This window comes from Agelaius phoeniceus, chromosome 15, assembly GCF_051311805.1.
Source record: "Agelaius phoeniceus isolate bAgePho1 chromosome 15, bAgePho1.hap1, whole genome shotgun sequence".
NCBI lineage: Eukaryota > Metazoa > Chordata > Aves > Passeriformes > Icteridae > Agelaius > Agelaius phoeniceus.
This window is the reverse complement of record NC_135279.1, coordinates 18,597,304-18,618,316: the sequence shown is the minus strand read 5'-3', so window position 1 is coordinate 18,618,316 and position 21,013 is coordinate 18,597,304. Positions and strand designations below refer to the sequence as shown.

Below are 21,013 nucleotides of genomic sequence, written 5' to 3'. Positions count from 1 at the left end.
TTTCCACAAGCCTTCCCACAGCTTGTTGATGGGCCATGTTGACTTATGGGGTATTGTTTTAAAGATGAGCTGTTCAAAGACAAAAGTTCTCTTTATCTATCTCTAAAATAATCTTCATCCCTGGGAACAGAAATCTTCTCCTGAGGGCATGTGAGAAGGCACCCTTCTCTCTTTCTCGGTTCAAACTGCTTATCGGATCACATCTACTTCAACATCAGCTTACTTTAACATGGAGGCCTTTGCTCGGTATCAGTTTGAACACTTTCATCTCCCCATAGTTTCATGCGTTATAGGGGGGGAAAAAAAAGTCTTTTCTCCATAGCTTACAAGAGGATTTCAGCCCGAAGATCAAGGCATCTTCTCCTCCCTCCCATCTGAGACTTAACTTCTTCCTCACTAACCCCACAAACATGTTTTCATGTTGTTCCTTTACATGCTTGCATCTTGTTCTTTTCTCTGACTCATGTGAGGACTGAAGCACTGAAAGGGTTAACATCACGCCTGGGGCATACCTGACGCCGGTAACTCGTGGTGGGAGCTGCGGCTGGGCTGTGTCAGGATCGATCTCATGGTTGATCTTTGGTTTTCTCCGCGTTCACTTCCAGCCGCAGGGCCACAATGCATGGGCTGCAGGATGCAGGGCTGCCTCTGGTCTCAGCCGCGCTGGGGGAAGGGCATCTGACGCCAAGATCTTCAGAGCCGCGGCCAGCCCTGCTCCGGCCAGGGCTCCGCAGCCTCCCCCCATTCCTGCCTGGCAGCTGCTGGGGCCCAGCCTGGCCAGAACGGGGCCGATGGGGGGCGGCGGACGGCCTGGGGAGGGGGAAGGGGCACAGCAGGACCGCCCAGCCCGGCCTGGCCAAGACGTGGGCCGGGGCTGGGGCCTGTTACCTCTTTGCCGACCAGAAAAGAGAGTTCCAGGCTTTTTTTGTCTTTAATATGCGTCTTTCACAGAGGCATGTCCAGCTTCTCAGTGGTTCAACAGACTGTCAGTTACACAAAAAAACTTTGCATCGCTTCCCTGAATTTCCTCCCATTCCAAACCATGACAGTCCTATGGATTGCATTAGACCTGCTACATGACTTCCTTAAAACAGAATGAAACAATGAGAATTATGAAATCTAATATAGTCAAATGTTTTTGTGGCTTCTTTAAAATCAACTGACTTGTAAGAGCGATCAGCGCACGTGTGCAACATCTGCTGTAATGACTCTTTTCCAAACCTTGCTCGTATTGCCAGCCATTTCCCAGTACTCATGGGCACTCCGTCTCCTCGTTCTGGTTTAACATCTGTGCTGCTAAATGAAAGTAATCAGAGTCAGCATGAAAATTTAATAAGCTGCGTTCTGGCATTGGTCATGTTCCTAATTGTGTATTTGTTTTCTGCCCACAGAAGTCCTCAAACATTGTAAGCCAGAACACTTCCAGTGTTTATTAGTCTCAAATCACTCTCTGTTGGTGGTATTTCGAAAACAGACCAGATCTCTGAATTTGACAGCGCTTTTAGGAGACTGATCAAAGCCGGAGCCCAGCCTGGGAAGATCTAAACCTCATGGCCTTCCTTTCCTAGTTTGAGAATTACTGAGTTTTGGAAGCAGAAAGATCCTTAGATAGAATAGTAGAATCTAAATCTTCTAATCCAGAGAATGGTAAAGTTTTAAATAACTAAATATTTTGGCTTCACAGCAACTCACCAAGTGTGTAGTTGGTTGCATTTACATCCTAGTAAAGTGTCTTACAGTGGTTGTCCCTATTGGCCTTCCAGGAGAAGCAGAATAAGGACAGAGAAAAATTGAAGGAAGTTCTGTGCTTGTCCCAAATAACCTTCTGCCACAGGAACAAAGTTGTAAGGTTCCCAGCACCACTAACTGGGCCAAGTTTAGGAAATTGTTAAGCTACTGTTTCCTGAAACTCTTCTGTCTTGTCTGCTGGGCTTTCAGCTCCCTGCCTGTTTGCTTTGCTGCCTGGCTGGAGCAGCTAGCTGGTGATTTGGCTCTTGCCACAGGAGTTCAGGGAGGTCTCAGTTTCACCCCTGCTCTGATGCTGCCAGTGAAACACCTCAGACCATGTGCCCCTCATTCGCTTTCTCTCTCCCCCTCCAGTGGGATGGAGAAGAGAACTGAAGACAGAAAGGTAAAGATAATGGGTTGAGATAATAACAGTTCACTAGAAATAGCAATGAAATAAGAAAACAAACAGTAACAACAACAATGCTGATATCAGAGTGTACAGGACAGGCGAACGATTCATGCCCCTCTGACCACTCACTCCCTTCCTGAGGGAATAACCCCAGGGGTGAAGGATGGGGAAGCAGTTGGCTGAAACATCACCACAAGCTAGGTATGGCCCTCGGGAAAGAGAAAAGGAATTCCTTGTAAGAAACTGTTGGAAATCTTGAAACAACTTGCTGCTTTTACACTAGAATTTTACTAATGCCAAAGAATATAGTGTATTGGATAATGTTTTCTATTTTTTTTAATTGCCATCAGGAACTGATATTTATTTGGATGAAAAGTTTCAGCAAGCAAATGCTCTCACGCTGGGCAGCAGTTGTTTGTGTATGTATCAGTACCTGAGTTATTCTGCATTCAAAACAATATGTGGGAGGAGAATCTGAGTACAGGTACCAAAAGCAGTTTTATCTGAGTCAGGAAGAAGTACGTAGTCTGTACTTAAAGGAACATCGGCAGTAGTGGGGTTCAGGCACTGTCCTTTTATCTTAATGTCCTGAAGCCTCCCTTCTGGTTCTGCCTCTTGGCAACCAAAAACTGGGACATAAATGTTTTTATGAAGACATCCAGGCACTGTTGCTTGCCTGAGATCAGGATCCATTGAAATGCCCGAAGTGAGGGTGCTGTCCATACAAGCACATCTCCAGAGCAGTCTGTGCCCGGCGGGCGGCCCTGAGCTGTCCCCAGCCCACCGGGCATGCACCATGTGTCAGCAGAGAGCTTGTTCACAGCACCACACACATTTAAGGACATTTTCTCTTACTGAAACATCTGAATCTGTATTAGAATGATACTTTTTTTGCAGTTTCTTCTGTGCAAATAGAGCTTAATTGGTACTTGTGTTCTGCTTAATTATGCTTCACATTTTGGAGCAATCTGTTCAACTTGAACAGTTCTGAGAAGTGGGAAAAGTGATCTTCTGGGAAGTAGTAGCTCATTTGGCTGGGATATGCAGAGTGCTCATTTATGGTGGTGTTTCTGTCCTCAATTCTGACTGGACCAAACCAATTTGTTCTTTTTCTAGTCTTTACACAGGTGAATTGCCATAATGCAGTGGTCCACCTGTTCTAAGAGGAAAATTGCTTCCACATTCACACTGCCACTGTTGCTTTATATTTCTGTGGCAAGTTCTGTTTCATACACTGCTGTTTCTGAAAGGGAGTTGTCTTGGTTTGGAAAGACATGTGTCTGCTAAGGAAGGCAGAAGCCTCCCCCGAAATGGAAAATGTAAACCCCCTCCCTCTGAATTTCTATAAATTTTAAATTAAGGGGCTCTCAGGCAAAAATATGGGAGCAGGAAATAACAGTTCTTTATTAGGAAAGAAAATAAAAAAGATAAAATAAACAATGCAGTAATCCAAAACAACACTGACAGAATCAGAACACAACCTGACACCCTGTTGGACAGGGTGCTGGTAGCGGTCCAATTGGAATTGTGGCTGCAGTCCTGGTATGGTTCTCTTGGAGCAAGGATCCTGTAGAAAGGTGTAGTCTTCCTCTGAAGATCTAGTGGAAGAGGCAGCTATTCCTCTGGGAAATTCAGTAGAGAAAAGCCATGCTGGTGTTCCAGAATCTCCAGATTATATCTGGGTAGCAATGCTTGGCTCCTCCCTCTGACCGGAGCATCTCCCAGTGGGATGCTGTAGTTCTTATCAGCCATGCAGTGACATTCAATGGCCCATTATCACATTATCAGCAGATGTTCCCCCCCCCCTCCCCCCCCTTCCCGAGAAAGGATTGGGTGTAGAAGAGATAAAGGAAACTGCCCATTTAACAGAAGACAACTGCCATACAGATGGCAAATAGAATACATCTTGCCTTGCAATCTGGGACAGGAATGTATGCTAACACACACACAAATTTCCTTAATAAATGAGCAAACCCACATGTTTACACTTGGGAAAGTAAATATTTCTGTTTTAAAAATCCTAACTGCAGCTTCATTTAAAAAACAACAACAACAAATTCCAAACAAACTGATCATAAATTGACATTTAAGGTCAAAGTAGTAAAAACAGCTAATTGTTTTTTCAAGTTTATTAGCATGAAATTGGTGTTGTGCAGAATTCCAGTTTAGGTTATGAGCATGGATGTATTACAGCTCTGCTCATTTGCTGAATAATTCCCCAGTGAAGAAGTAAAATTTTATGTAACTGGGTAACTTGAGAGAGAGAAAGCGGCAAAGAACTGCTGTGCTGTCAGTAGACTTTGACAAACTGACCACAAACATGGTGCAAGGGGGAGATGGCTTCAGGATCTATCACAGTCATGTGAACATTTGCAAGGAATAAAATTTGAAAGAGTGCTCTGGCTGTCCCCACTTGGGGACAGGTTGCTCCTACAGGATGCTCCTGCATCTCCCCAGATACGCGCTTGGTGTCCCCCCGCTCAGGGTGCCTTGGGAAGGGCACAGGCCAGGCCCTCAGTGGAAAGGGAATGCACACCCACTTAGAGGCACAAGTTCTCTGTCTCCAGGTGAAAAGTCCCAATACAAACTAAAATCTCAGGGGAGGCTACAGTTTTGTGTTCCACTGCAATTGTGCCCTTAAACACTGTACATGGTTGAGAGTACAAGTACACTTACAAGAAGTTTATGTGGTTTAATTTGTGTTTGTGCCAAACTGATACCTGTTCACCTTCTCTGTGCCAAACTCTGTACCTGTTCACCTTTTTCTGAATGTTTTTCTATGTTCTCTTGTCAAGTCTGCAGCCAGTGCCAAGTGTGTGTAATCCTGCCTGTTTAAAAAAGGTGCCTCTAAGGAGGGGGAAAACCCTTAGGTTTTACATTGTAGTTAAAACCTGCATGAATGTAAATACGCAGGTCTATTTTCCCCATGATAACTCAGGGATAAAAGGTACTTGAATTAGGCACTGAACTAATTAATATTTTTGATTGCTTGATTTCACTCTATTATATATATTCATTGATAATTGTTCTTCCAAAACCCATTTCCTAACTCAAACCTAGAGCAAACCAGTCTAAATGGAAGTTGATGCAGTCATAAGTCAAGGACTTGGAAGTGTCTGATTTGCTTTTTAGTGACAAAAAAAAACCATTGACAACAATAATTCACAGAGATAATAAGTTCATTTGTAATGCATTTTCTGGGCTCATCAGAGGTTTTTTTGATAAATTACCTATTCCATAAAAATAGAAAAAAAAATAGTTTTACTTACCTAATTCATAATTCAGAAGTCTCTTACAACTATTTAATGAAGTGTGCTCTGAAGAGTTTCTGATAGTTCTTCTAAAAAAGCATCAATGTTTGATGCATCATGGGTTTTTTTTTTCCCTTGCTGCTTTGGAATCATAATCCTGCCTTGGTTCCAGCTCAACCTGCATTTCCCACCTGGGGAAACCAGTTTAAGGCCAGTGGCTCCTGCCTGCATATCCTTTGTGTGTACTGCAAGGACATGTTGCAGTCTCCTCCTCTGGGAATGGTCACAACAAAACCAGTTCTACTGACAGGTGAACTTCATACAGTGTCTGCAAAACGTCTGAATTCAAATTTGACACTGTATATTTCATGTTGAAGCCATGGTACCTGATCTTAGCTGTGTGCCAAAAAAACATTTGGGAGGTAACTCAAAATTCTGGTGCCCCCCTTTTTGGAGAATAATATTGATTTTGCATCCCTGTATACAGCTGTGAAACTAATTAAAGGAGAGGCAGAGGACAGTATTTATACCTTGTGAACAGATCATTGTAAGGATTAGGCAAGAAATCTAAAAAAGTCTATTTTTTACTAATTATATTTGTTATTATTAGCTGTTTTTATCTTAGAATTTTATACACTGTTGGGTATTCAGGTATCTTCTCTTAGCAAGTGGTGGTGTTGCAGGTTCACACAGGCAGAAACAGCCTGCTAAGCTTGGCTGTTTGTGAAAATAATTTGATGTTGCTGGTTTAGTGGTGAAAATCACAGAATATTCTGGCTTGGAAGAGACCCGCAAGGGCCATCAAATCTAACTCAAAATAGACCTGAAGGAGTCAAAAAGTCTTATCAGAAAAAAGGGACTGGATAAGGAGACAACACTCTCTTTTTGGTTTATTGCCTGGAGAGAGTCCCTTTTGGAAACTGATCTCTCCAGCCAGGCAATATAATGTTAATAATTATTTTAAATAATAATAATGGGTGATCAACTTTATTTGTGTTTACTATTTGATACATCAGTAGGTACCTCTGTTCCATTTTTTAACTGCTGTTTGCCATGAGCAGATTTTCCTTACCCCTTTTTCGGGATCACAGCTGAGTGGGAGCTGGTGCTCCTGTCCCTGTGTGGCTGCGGGGGTGTGCGGGATGTGCCAGGCGGGTGTCCCCTCAAGGCTGGGACAGTGCCCGGGGTGAGCACATGGCACAGCCCAGGAATGAGCTGCCGGACAGCGGGGCCGGGCATTGGGAGGCTCAGGGTCCCAGGGACACCCCAAAGCTCTCGCCCAGCTCCTGCCCCAATGAGCACTTCAACACTCAGGCCTTGAGTTATTTTTCCTCGTGAAATTTCCAAATATTTGCAATTGATCTCCCACGGGGAAGACCTGTTTTCTGCACGACCTGCCCAAGAGCACATTCTGTCTGGAGATGAATTTCAAGTATAATGCGGGTAAACTAGAGTTAATTTTTTTCTTCAGGTCCTTGCTCCTAAAATATAGCTTTTTCTTTTTAATAAAAGTAAGATGCAGTCTAATAATTCTTGCACATAATTTAATCCCCTTCAGCTGTATTTGTAAAATTACCCATTTTATCTAACGCCTGTCAGTTTTACAATTAACACTGGGCACATTAACTGCACTTTATGCCTTGACTCTTTTCCTTAACAAAAAGTGAATTTATTATAAGCAACTTGTTTTCAAAGTCCTCCCATGAACCATGGAGACTGGTGTTCTGCATTTTCACCTTGCAGCCTTCAGATGCAGGGAACAGTGTCATTTACATCTTTATTAAAGTCATCGTTTACACCCTTTAAACTGTTTTAGGCTCTGCATTGTCCTTGGCCAGCCAGCACCTGTATGAGGCTTCAATGTTGTGCATTTGGCAGGACATGGGCTGGAAATGCTGCAGGATTGCACCTGAGGAAGATGTTAGGTGCTGTTCGGTGATTGTTTCCCCAGAGCGTGTGGCCGAGCAAACCAGCCCGGGGCACGGTCCGGAGGTACAGGGGCAGCTGCAGGCATCAGCAAGGATGGGCAGGCTCAGGATGGTGGCTGCTCAGTCCCAGAGCCGAGGCAGCAGCTGGGGAATAACACACCATTGTTTTATGGAGCACAAATTGGCTTTGGGTTGGTGGAAGGTGTCCCGGCCTGTGGCAGGGGGTTGGAACTAGATGATCTTTAAGGTCCCTTCCAATGCAAACCGCTGTCTGAAATGCAGGGCCATTTGCAGGCACTTTGAGTGTGGAACTTTGCCCAAAATAAAGATAACAAAAGGTAAAATTGGAGCAAATATAAAAGGATGAATAAAGCAAGCATCATTAACTAACTTCTAAAGTGTATTCTATTTAAACACTGATTTTCCTTAAGGAAAATTCACACTCTGCTCTTGAGCAAGGAACAGTGAAATGAAAAAAGTCTCTTTCATTAGCAACAATCTAAAATATGCATGTACTTCCAAGTGTGTCAAGATTACTTTTCTTCGTAAAGTGAAGTCACTGTTTGGTTTCTGTTAGGAAAGGAAATGTGCATATCCTATGGGCTAAGCAAATACAGCTGCTATTTTGCACAAAAAATACAAACTTAAGTGATTATTTTAACCTGGGCCTACAGTGGAGTAAGATTACCACAGGTGATTCTACCAGATGCAGACCTCATATCCTGCTATTAAAGCAGCCACAAAAATATGGGCAGAAATAGATCTGAACTCAATAAATACTACATCCCACTATTCCATTTTAAAACACATTGTAAGGAAAACACTAAGTGAATGCTCTGTTACTGCAGGCTCGTCCCGCAGCCACTGGAGCTGACGGGGCCGGCTAGCCGCTCCCGGAGTGATCGGTGGAGACCACAAATCCCACCACTCCCAGGTTCTCTGCGGGAACCCCGAGTAGTGGCTCCGTCTGCTGCATGGTGACGCAGGCGAGAGCAGGACTGCGAAGCACTGAGGCGAAGAAAGGAAGGAGTGGACACACATATGGATGCTAAGGCCCTTCAACAACCCCAACAAGGCCAGTAACGCTATCAGGGAAAAACCCTTAGGGAGGCACTTATAAAGGGGAAGGGCGTGAGACTAGGAGCCACGAGGGAGCAATGAACGAAGCCCAGGGGAGGAGCGAGGGACCCAACTGAACCAATAGAAATGGCCCAGGGGAGGGAAAGGCTCAGGGGACAAATCATATGTTAGGTAAGGGAAGATTGACATAGAAATTTCTCGAAATGAAAGGGGGTTGGTTACAATGATGGACAGGTAACTGGCGGGAGGAACAAACCATTATGAGGGAGAACATGGGGGGAATCAAATCTTAACTTATAAAAAATAACCAACTTTACAATAAAACCCGTATAAACGACACAATGCTACACTGTACTAGCTAAACAATCCTCAGCCTAGGACAAAATTCACTGCAGCCATCTGGTGTGGAAGGGATTCATCCTGGGATGATTTCAACAAATGTTGGAAATAAAAACAGAAAAAGAATGAATGAATTACCATGTATCAGTACCTGTAAGCAGAAGAAGCCTTCTGCATTAGTTACTGCTTCCCCCTGATTAGTGAACACGGAAAACCCAAAAAAAAAAAAAAAAAAAAAAAGAAAGAAAGAAAGAAAGAAAAGCAGCTTTGCTAAGGTTCAAGCTCTCACTGAGCGGCTGGATGGTGTCCAGCCCCTGAGTGTGTGTCTCCATTGTCTCCCTCAGCAGCACAGGGATGTCTTGCCAGCTTGGAAAGGATAAGGATGCTGTAAGAACCAGGCAGGTACAGGTGTCACTGAGCTGGGGAGGTGACCACACTCGCCCCTCACTGTGTGTGCAGTTGGTCCCAAGGTCTCTTCATGCATCGATGAATTGAAGAAGAAAAATTAACTTTAAAACAGCAGCAAGGTTGTTTCCTACACTTGAATCTCTCAGGAGAAAACTGTAAACAAGGCAAAACTGAGGAATAATGTGGTATTAGATAAAATATCTTAACATCATTCCTATCAGAAGTTTAAATTTGCATGTGTTTATGTATATACACTTCTGCTTGCACTCACCACCCTCAGTGAAGTTCAGTTTAATAAAACTGTAGTTGTAATAAATGCAAGAGCTCATATTTCATACAGTGACACCTGGGAAGAGCTGGAGGGACTGAGCCAGAATGATAATGAAAATGCAAATAAAAGGAAGTACAATGCCCGTGATAAAAAGTGAGGGCAGAGGAGGAAGTGCCAATCTCCTGGTTTGCCACTGAAGTTTCTGTGGTTAATGTATAGGTGGAAGAAACAGGTTGAAAAGAGCTGACTTGAGAGCAAGCACTGAAAGGAGACAAATAACAAAAAACACCAAATCTTCGTGGAGGGTGAGGACTATTGAGGTGGTTTTTTCTCTCCTTTTTTCAACCACTCATTTCTCATCCCTCATTTTAAAGAATTTCTTCCCCACAATTTTCTCTCTTTACAGCTTCTGCATTCGTTTGTTTTGTGTCATTAATTCTCTTGCAAAGAAAATGGCTTTCCCCCTTTATTTCAAATTACTTTTTCCTGTAGTAGACATCCTTTTACATTTCCTTTCTTCTAACAGGAGTTGTAATTTCTAGACTCTTCATTTTCCCTTTGTGCGGGGAAGGTGTGTACTTCAGGCTTCTTTTGGCCCCTTGCCAGCCTTGAGTCCCTTTTTCTTTATCATGAACAGCTGATACTCTCCTCCTGTTCCTTGCTGTTACAGCCTCTCACCTTTTTCCCTGCTGTGCAAGGGACCTTCAGAACAGGATTTAGGAATACGTTTTATCTGTTCAAGCCTACAAATGCTGACTGTGATTTTGCAGATGTGGTGGATTAAGAGGATGGCTGAAGTCACCAATATTTTGAACCAGTTTCTTAATACTGACAAAATGAACCAATGTTAATTAAGCATTAGCATTTGCTGACATGTGCCCTCCTTAATAATGGTCAATTTAATATGTGTATATGTATGTGTGTGTGTATCTCTGCAAAATTAATTAGCTTATGAAAATACACCTTTGGGCTGGTCTGTTCTGTTCTTTCACTAAGCTAGTCTGCTCTGAATTTATGCCTTTCCTCTATTCAGAGTAACTCTATTTCCTTGCAAATTTCGATTTAAATTGTTGGCTTGCAACAGAAATGACTACATTATGCTTGAGCCAAATAACCTAAAATGTTTTTACAAGATATGAATTGTGCAGTTTTTGACAATAAGGGGAGTGTTTGCTTTTATGCCAAGCAACTTTTGGGTGTGGATTGGATTTTCACGTCAGCTGAAGGCTGGATCTGGTCTTTGAAGTTTAGAGAATCTCAAACTGATAGACACTAAATATCTATGTATTTGAGCATTACATACACTGCTGGGGGATGGGCTTGGCAGGGGAAAACATGCATCAAAAATGAAGTGAGGTTATGGTAAATCAGGGTGTGATAGTATCTTTCTTCCTTGTAGAAGAACACTCTCTTGAATAAAATGCATAGAAGTGTTTTTCCTTTTTATCTCTTTCTCCAAAAAGTCCTTCTAAATTCAGACTGTGATATATAGTAGAGATAATTCATGCTATTTATGTATAAAATATTGTAAAATCCAAAGCTATGTCTCTGAGCACCCCAGCCAGGGAGCAGAGCCTTATTTTTATTCAATTAGTTCCAGGAGAACGTTAATATCAAGCCTGTTACCTTATGAATGGAACCTTCCTGGGCCATGATCACTGACTTCCCTGGAATGCCCGGGCCACTCAAGAGTGATCTGCTCATCGGAGATTACATCTACTACCTGCGCCACCCTTTCCATGTGAATATTGGACATCAATATGTATGGCCCCGGTTCTGCATGTGAAGGGACACAAAGGAACATTCTGTCATTTCTGCCCTAGGCAGAATAAGCTGTATATAAGCTCGCGAGAAGCAGTCGGGGTGAACCACTGGGGAAACGCTGTCACTTTGTCAGTCGGATCCTGGTTCACCCAGCACCGAAACACCGAAACCCGGGTTCGACGCTGCCCGAGGCTGTGGTGGTCTTTCGAAATTCTATTTTTTGTTATCGATCTAATAAATCTTTGTTTAATTTTTTATAAATTTGGCTACCGATTTGATCATTTATAACAGGCTGAATTAATTCCAGATTCTGCAACTGTGGACAAAATTTGAATTTCTCCTAGGACTACAGTGACCTACAATGTCTCTAGAGCAAGCTTTTTGGTTAGCACACAGAGGAGATTCCCTTGGTGTTTAACCTCAGTATAAGGTCGTTGTCTGATATGCCTGATCATGTCTGCTCTCACTGGTACATTTGCACAGCTAGAAAGCTAAAGCCAGTACTTTAGAAGTGCCATTCCTCCACGCTGTCTCAATATTTAGGTATGAAATGCCTGTGGCTGCTTTTTGGAGCAATGTGTCTGCTGCCGCCCTACTGCTGTCACCACCATTTTGGCTCTGTGAATGGGCAGCTAATTGGCAGCCCAGGAAGAAATGTGAGCTATTGCCTTACTCCTGTGGCTTTTATTTTGCTTTCAGGAGGTTGAAAACAGTTACACAGATCAGTTCTGTTGGTGGTTTCTTTTTGATCTGTTGCTCTTGAAATCCAGTCTGTCCTATCCATCATGTTAAAATAGCAAGGGTAGCAACCAAAATAAATATTTTCCTGTCTTCTCTTTCAGATAAAATTGAAGATGAATTAGAAATGACGACAGTGTGCCATAGACCCGAGGGACTGGAACAGCTTGAAGCACAAACCAACTTCACTAAAAGAGAACTTCAAGTTCTTTACAGAGGATTTAAAAATGTAAGAACAGTACTGCAATGAACAGAGTCTAATATGTATGTCCTCACCAGCCTCAACTGCTCAGCTTGATTTTGTATTATTCCCCTGCTAAGCATTAGTAGTTTTGTATAAGATCTCCCTTACCACAGAAAATGAGCACAATCTGCCTCTCCATCTAATATTTATGACACTGCAATCTGCCTAAAACTGGGTTTGGATGAATATTCAGCACATAATGGTCTCATTAAACTTGTTCCCCAAATGTCAGCAAGCACAGTTCAATTTCCTCAGCTGTGCCAGTACTTGAAGATAACCTGAAAATGTTTTCATGGCTACTTATTTAAACCTTGTTTTCATCTCCTCATGTTCAAATATAAGTGGTACTGTTCACTTGTGATTACGTGCCCAGGATGGACATTTCATCCCTTCTCTAGCTGCAGAAATCTTGCTCTTGTAGAAGAGCACTTTAGGACTTTAAGGTCCTGCATAAGTAGGGAATAAGGCTGGAGTGGCAGGAGCTAAAGAGAAACCAAAAGCTGAATGTGTGTTAAGACTGAGGAGACCAGAGAGAGGCTGCAGATATCTGGGCAAGCAGGCAGTAGTGCCAGCTGGTGTGACTGGGTGTGCAGAGAAACTCCATGCCCAGTCTTGTGAGCCACCGTTCCAGCCAGGCTCCCTGGGAGCCCAGAGTCTGCAGCTCCCAAGCCTCAGCCTGGCTCTGCTGCTGCCTCTCAGGGGCTCCTCACAATCAGGAGAAATGGATGGGGAATGTTGAGGCTGCATGGAGCAGATGCTTTATGGACCTTGAAGAATGAGTACTCATTACATGTTTGCCTGAGGGTCAGGATTTAGTCACCCAGGTGGTTTGTGCCAGCCGATATTTTAATGATGATTAATAGGTCAGAATCAAACTGTCTCAATAAACACAGAATGGTTTTTATATTCTCTTGCAGGACAGCTCCAGCATTTAGAAACCATTACAGCAAAATGCTGTAGTTTCTCAGTCAAGTCTATTGGGTAAAAACTTGTCAAAAGAAAGCTGGGCCACCTTAAATACAGGCAGTTCTGAGGAACCTGTGGGACTTTGAGAAGGGCCTTTATTTTTGACAGATTTTTGAAATTTGATCAAATCATGTTTCCAGTGTATATTTGACTTTTCCAAGGAGTCTGGTGGTTTCACCCTTTATTTCTCTGCTCACCTAAATGGGCCAAAGCACAGCTCAGCTTTCTGTATTTTTGTTAGTGTGTGTGGCATATTTCTGCAGCTTTGCTGCACACAGGAGGTCATTTCATGTGTGAAGTTGCCTAACTAAACACTGGTGTCTCTTTATGCTTTTGCCAGCCAGCAGGAAATCACACGGCTTTTGAGACAGAACTTGGCAGGTTAACACCTTGATATGACATGACTGCTTACAGAGTGAGGTTAAACCCAGTTTTGCTAAGATCTCTACCATGCCTTCTGTATCACTGTCAGGTGGGAATCCTGTGTGGGAGAGCTCTGCTCTGTGCTGGGGGGATTTGCGACTGCAGATGCAAACCCGTGAAGCAGACCTGGAGCACTCTCAGCGCACAGGACATTTACCCCTTGCCTTTTCTAATTCTGCTAGCACTTTGCACTACAGAGGCATTACCTCCCAGGGCAATAGTGGCAGACAAGGGCATTTAACTTGTAACCTAAACCTAGGATATCACTGAAGGTCTTGGTATTAATTGCCAGTGATGGCAAGGTCTTGGTTTATATCTGGATATTAGGACAAAGCAGGCTGGTTTTATCCAGCTAATCTGCGTACAATATACACAAAGTTTCGTATGTAAGGTTTAAATTGACATGAAAGTACAGCTTTAACACTGGTAGCCTGCAAATCCTGGTTTCAATGGGGTGGGTAATTATGCTCAAGAGGCAAACTGGCTCATCTGTTACCGTATTTGCTATTGTACCAAACAGTCTGGTCCTTGGGATGATGTTACAGTGCCATCTGGAGATTCAAAATCCCTGTGGGAATACAGTAATTTTCCTCCCTGGCTTATACTCACTGCTTGTTCTCAGTGATTATTGCACAGGTCCTGTTTAATCACAAGGCAATACCTGGATAATCACAGAGCAATTTGCAGGAACTTGTGTAGGGGACAGAGGTCCTGGCTGCAGGAGCACAGGAGTGCACAGGAGCAGGGATGATGTTCCACCAAAGGCAGCTCAGCACAGCCTGGGACTAGTGCTTGTCTGACCAGGGTCCTAATTCTCAGTACTTTTAAACCTGTTCTTTCTGCGTCTCTGAATTCTGTTCTTGCCCCCCCCCCCCCCCCCCCCCCCCCCAAATTATCTCAGTCTCTACCCAGGGTGTCACTAGTCTGGTCTGGTGGTTTTGCCCCACAGTGATAGAGGATGCCAATAAATTCATCTCCAGAGAAGCTGAGCGTGCTAACCAGGCCTGTATCATTGCTGCCTGGCCAAATGTTCCCTCTCTTTGCCTTCAGCTTGCTTTTCCAGTTGTGAGAGGGTGCCACCCTCCAGCATCTCTTGGTTGCAGGACCAACAGTTCACATTTATCTAGCAGTTGCCTCTGCCCGCAGGATTCTGCATTATGTGAATGGTCTCCTTTGCACCTCTCTGTTAGCTGTGGTAAGACTGAAGCCAGACTAACATGAGGTGTTTGGTCCCATCTCTTTGGCTGAGATTCTGAAAAAGCAAAGTTACAGGCAAACCCATCAGAGCCTTTGGTGGGTCTTGCCTTGGTACAACTTAACAAAAGAAAATGTGATACCTTCTGTCTACAAAAGCACCAGAATTGTTTGAGCTAAACAGGAATATTGGCACAGGAACAGAATGGCCGTGAATAGGCATAGGCTGGAATTAGAAGAGAGTTTCTGCCCCCCAGAGGAGTAAAGTTTGGTGGCCAGTCATGGACTTGCAGGGAGGAGAGCAAGGAAGTATTTTTATTATTAAAACTGATACATTGATGTCTAATGAAGTGACCAACTATACAGAGATTTGAGCTTGGTAATTCAGGATCTTCCACTTTGGTCATGTTTCATGGCTTGCATTCTTTGGAATCGAGTACATCGATTTAAAAGAACTGGAGGTTTTGTGAGTTTTTTTGCTCAGTGGGTGGGGTTTGTGCTCTTAGGGGAAATGCTTGTTAGCTGCAAGGGATAATTTCTTAATACTGAATCAGGAAACAGACAACCCAAATGACTGAGGAGCTGCTGGAGACATCCTTACCTTGCTTTACTGTGTGTATTTTAGCAAATCTGTAACGTCGGGTAGTATGAGATGTAACTGTAAAAAAAGCAGGATTACGGAGGTTAAAGTGAGCAGTACAAGCAAGGGAGAAATGTACTCATACTTTAATAATCCCCAAAACATCTTCAAAGTGGGAGAACATAGAGCAACAAACTACATGGAATGTGTGAGTGCTTAGAGATGCAAATCTGGATTGTGCCTTTGTCTGTGGTCAGCTAACTTACTGCCTCTAATTTAGCAAAATGTGGCCCTGGGTACTCATCCTCATGTTCTGGCCAGCTGAACTCAGGAGGGTCTGAAAGGCAGGGCATGCTTTGCTCCCCTGTGGTCCCTGCATCTCTACTTTGCACATCTCTGAAAGCAATCCGTGAAGTTTATTTCTGATTCCAGCAGAGGAAAAATGCAACTGTTTTATTTATGTTTTATTTTCCTTTTGGTTTTGTGGGTTGGTGTGTTTGGTTTATACATGGATTCAGCTCCTTTGTGGTATAGTGATTTAAAAGAAGAGGGTAAGTTCAGATGCACAGCTTGTGCTGCCAGAGCTTGATAGTCAGCCCTGGGAAAATAAGGAAAATGAGGGATTTGTTCTGTGCTTGATGACAATACAAAAAAAAAAAATGTTCACTGTTTGGCATTTTTAAAAAATTATTAGTTTAAGGAAATGAGAAGGGTTAACCTAAAGCCCTGCTATCAAAGAAAAGCCTTATGAATACTACAGTGAAGGACTGTGTTCTTCTTACTGACAAGGATTTTTTCTTGAATGAGTGAATCTTTATTAACTTCAGTGGAATTTTAATTGACACTAAGCTCACCTGCTCTGTGTCACAAGAGAGATTTCTTTCGAGTCAGCAGAATTAAGTAGTACTGTAGCACTAATGAAGCCTCTGGAGCATTATTTGGCTCTTATAAAACAAAAATTGTGATCAATTAACTGCAAATAAATTGGTAGTAGCATATGTGTCTGAAAGCAATCCAGTTATAGAGAGCTAAATGGGCTGATCAATGTCAGCACTGCCTCTCCCCAGCACTCCTAGAGCTGTGATGCAAACTTTCATTTGGCTTCCAGATGGAGCATCAGAAGCAATAAGGATCACGTAGAAATTCAGAAAATTAAGCAGGCCCAATGGCCCAACTGCCAGGGTAGCCCTTGCCCCTGTGAGAGAGCACAGGCAGCAGCAGCAGCCACGTGTGCATCTCTAGTAATAAACAGAAGGAAGGGACCTCAGGGACTCTGCACTTGTGGGAAACATAGAGAAAAGAATGATCAGTCCCTCAACTACAAACCGTCTTTCAGCAAGTGAAGTTGTGGTTCTTAGAGAATGCAACAGTTGTCTTATCATGAGGAGAGAAGGAAATAAATCTTGGTGTAGCACTGTGCTGGAAAGGATGGGCCAATTGTGCCAGGCTTGATTTTAAAAAGAATGGCAGTTTAGTGAAGTACTCTGCAAGGGCCCTGTGCACTCTTGTAGTAACAGCAGTTCAGTGACCAAGGAGAACACTGCTACCCAAGAATGGCTGTGGATATGGTTCTGAGCCTGATCAATGATTAAAAGATATCATAAATAAATATCAGATGATTTATTTAATGTATGTTAGCTTACAAGCTTCAGAAAACATATGTTTAGGAAATATTTGGGAGAATCTCTTATGGTAGCTGTTAGCTTCTATTTAATTATCTTCCTTTGATGATTTCTGCTTTACACATGAAAAAGTAACCACTTTTCTTGTGATAAGGAAACCAGGCAACAGATGTTTTATGAGGAGCTTTGGAACAGTTTGAGAATAGTCATCTAACCAGAAATCTTGCAGCCTACAAAATCACAAGTGGCACATAGAAAAGTTGTCTGATTGACTGTTTGCTGTCTCTGTCTAAACAGCAGTTCAGGACTCTCAGGCAAGATAGTAGGAGTCAAGTTCCAAGAATGGAAAGCTGGTGGTTCCTTGAGCAAACAGTTATTTATATTTTGTGAAGTTCCTGGCTGAAGCACCTGTGTTGAAGTGAGGCAGGGATCATAGCCTGACACAGAGAGGGATGCATGGAGTGAGTATAGTGCCAGGAACAGAGGAACATTTTTGATCCCAAGTGTGCCCTCCAGCTCAGTATAAGCATCAAGCCTGGCCATACGTGCCAGTTCTATGAGTGAGTTTTATGAGAGATTTAGCCTGCTCAAAGAATCCATCTCCAGCACCTCCTACCAGCAGGGACAGTACTCTTGCTCCCTCCTCCCTCCCTGATGAGAGCTTGGGGAATTAAATGGCTGAGCGGGATCAGTGCTGCAGCAGGACACAGACCCCAGGGTCTCTATTGATCAGTGGCTCAGAGTGTGGGAGAAAGCTGACTTTTCTGTGTAATTCAGTGCTTTTTGAAAAAGGTGGAATGATGTGGTTATTTTATTGGTTTGCTCTGGTTTGATTTTCAAAATTGGTTGATAGGCAAATTTGAGGAATAATGCCATCAACTGAGAAGTATTTTCTCTAACTGAAAACATCACATGGTTAGGTAGCAGTGCCCAAGGCTCTGTAATGTATGTTAGAGCAGCACTGAGCTGGTGGGGGTGTATTTATTATTGAGGTTTGTTTGTAAGGACTTACTAGTGTGCTATGGATTGTTCACCTGGCTACAGTCTGCTGCTGAGGATTAAAAAACAGGAATGAAACTGCTGAAAACACAGTTAGAAATGTTAATAATGGTAAGCCAGCTTTGGAGATGCTTAGGATGAAACTGCAATCTGAATTACTTTAATTTCTCCAGCTGCACAGCCTGTGCATGCAAAACACTGTGAGAACAGGAAGGTGATTTGTTTCATTGCTCTCTTTGGGCTTGTAGAGTTTTGCAAATGAACCTTTACAAACGTGTGTTTTTCTTGATTCTCTTTCTCTCTTTTTTTCCTTTTGTTTTCCAACAGGAATGTCCTAGTGGGGTTGTTAATGAAGAAACATTTAAACAGATCTATGCACAGTTTTTTCCTCATGGAGGTAAGTGGAGTGCTTTGTGCCTGTCAGAATTCTTGAAGCCCTAACATTGCCTACTGCCAGCTGGCTGCAAAACTGCTGCAGATCATCTGTGCGAGAAATGGGAATCAAGCTGAAGTTTTGAGGGGTTTTAGACAGAAACACAAACATCAAGGTAATAAGATTTTAGGCCTTTGAACAGTTATTTCACATAGAAAACCCCCCATAAAGATTGCCTCTCAGTGTCAGCTCTGCATTCCCCAGGTCCAAAATAGAAACTGGGGGTTGATATTTTGTTCTGTTCTGACTTTCTGTTGGCAGAAAGTGGAATTGCTTCCTCTCCGTGTGTCTCTGCTTCCCTGCTGTTGAACTGCTGGGCATGTAGTGTCTAGCACAGGAGGGTCTCAGACTTCTTTTTGGCCTGAAAATTAATCAAAACCTCCTTAAAATTCTTAAAGCAGTTTTTTGTTGATAAGTAAACTCCTGGATACCTGAAATGATTATTTTTGGTGTTTATGTGACTAAGACAGGACCATGTCATGAATGGGCATATTAAGGTATTGTATTAAATCTCTCAAATAATACATGTTCTTGCCTTTTAAAAACATCAAGAATCTATATATTCTAATTGGATATGTTTATATGCTGTTGACAAATTGAAAGAAATTAGTCATTTAAGTGGCTTTTTAGCAAAAGATTAGGTATTTGAGGCTTTCCAAAATATCCCATTCTGTAGTAGCTGCAGAACACAGTCTTTGGGGAACAAAAACCTTTCTGCAAGGGTGTATGTGTGCATCTACATTTACTTAAAGAAGGTCATTAACAAATATTTTTTCAACTAAATGTCAAAATAAAACACATTATGCTTATGTTTTACCACCCGTGGCACCTCAAAGAGGTACATCTATAAAAGGTTTGCATTAAATTTCATTATGAACTTGATGATTTCCTGTCATGATTTTCTAAACCCAGCAGTTTAAGATTCAAAAGGACAAAAAAATACCTCTAAGTGAGATTGCTCTCCAGCAGCCATGGGTCAAACTCAAGTAACTGGAGCAAGACCCTTCTGAAGCTGGGCATTTCCTGGGGGGGGGTCTCTGTTGTGTCTCCCACAAAACAAAAAGGTACAGAAAGGATGTTGCAGATTGTAGTCACTCTTTGATGTTTTTGCTGTGTTTCCCACCATTTGAACCAGAGACACTCATGGTTGGTGGGAATTTCCTGCTTGTTCTTTCAGGTAATGCTCCAAAATCCAAATAGTTTCTACTGTAATAAAAGCTTTTGCATTTCAAGGCTGTTTTAAGGGAGGGTGACAGGATTTTGCAAGTCCATGGTAACATTTACTGGTTCATAGAATACCTGGCAATGTGTCAGGGTTGAGTTGCATACAGAAGGAAAACAAATTCATGACTTGTTTAGAACCATCAGTGTATGATGAGTGCCTGTCCTTTGTGCCTTTCAGATGCCAGCATGTATGCACATTACCTCTTCAATGCCTTCGACACTGCGCAGAATGGCTCCGTGAAGTTTGAGGTGATTCTTTGCATCTTCCATCCATGCCACTTTCTCAATTTTGTGTTTTTAACCTTTTCTGTCCAGTCTTTATTGCAAAGTAGTAGGACATGTTGGATCAAAGATTAGAGGTTTCAGTCTAAAGCCAGTCAGTGTTTTCAAATCTGGTTCACTTTAGTTTATGCAGATGCAGTTCCATGTCAGCAAAGAAATATCTGGATTGTGCTAGTTGGGATAGAGGGAGAAAGTGCAAAGGTTTATGCAACAGAGAGGAGTGGCTGAGGAGGGTCCCATGTGAAATGAGATGAGGGACACAGAAAACTTGCATCTTGTACCTTCTGCAGTCATCACACATTGCATAATGTTTTGAACAAGCATCTCAGGTACTTGGAAACTAAATGCACATTTTAACTAAAAGGCCTATTGCAGTGGCTACAAACAACCTCTCTTCATGCTCAGCCCATAGCTGTAGGAGTGCAAAGGGATGTATTAAATCATAGACTTCTGGAGGATGAACGCCATAGTCTTGAAGACTATAAAACTCCTATAAAACTACAAATCATAGGCAGTCTTGCCTTTGCTGTCAAATGTCCAAAACCTCTATTGATTTCCAGGTAAGACTGGGAAATGTATCCGTTCATTGAATGCAAAATGGGGATGTTTCTATATGTATCTGTGTGTCTCTGTGGCAAGGGCTGCAGTGGAAGGTTTGCATGGGGCAGCTCCTCAGTAGTTGAAGGTGTTCAGAAACCTAAACAATCTGAGAACAGGAAAATCCTGTTAAAATAGCAAACAAACAAAAAAGCCTCCAAACCTAGAAAGTGCTGACCTTTCATTTCTGACGGATCTGTCTCTTAACTGGTTGTCAAACATGAGTATTTTGTCCCCTTTTTTATCAAAAAATTCAAATTCTTCAGAGGCTTGTCAAGAAGGAGCAGAGGTTTCTAAGCAGTGCTGCACTGCCCCATACAGAGCTCACGGAGGTGACTAAAGCTATTAAATGAGTTATCAGGAGCTGTATAGCTCTGTTAGCCTCAAGCTCTGCCTGTGCTAAAAATCCCCTGTGGCTATGCTACTCTCAGTGCCTGAGCCACTGTGCAGTATAATTAATAAATCACAGTTATCAGAAGCAGTATCTTTACTGTAAGCAAAGAAAACCAATTAAAATAATGTGTCCCACACTG

General features: G+C 42.6%; 1 protein-coding gene across 4 annotated transcripts in view; it reads left to right on the top strand.

Moving 5' to 3' along the window:
* Positions 1-21,013, top strand: part of LOC129126983 (A-type potassium channel modulatory protein KCNIP1) — a 176,245-nt gene that overhangs the window by 146,862 nt on the left and 8,370 nt on the right. For all 4 annotated transcript variants that reach the window (XM_054643255.2, XM_054643253.2, XM_077186562.1 and 1 more), the window contains 3 exons: positions 12,021-12,145; positions 18,272-18,341; positions 19,780-19,850. In XM_054643255.2, the coding sequence (XP_054499230.1) occupies positions 12,044-12,145; positions 18,272-18,341; positions 19,780-19,850 (243 nt within the window). In that variant the 5' untranslated portion in view covers positions 12,021-12,043. The remainder of the gene's footprint in view (positions 1-12,020; positions 12,146-18,271; positions 18,342-19,779; positions 19,851-21,013) is intronic.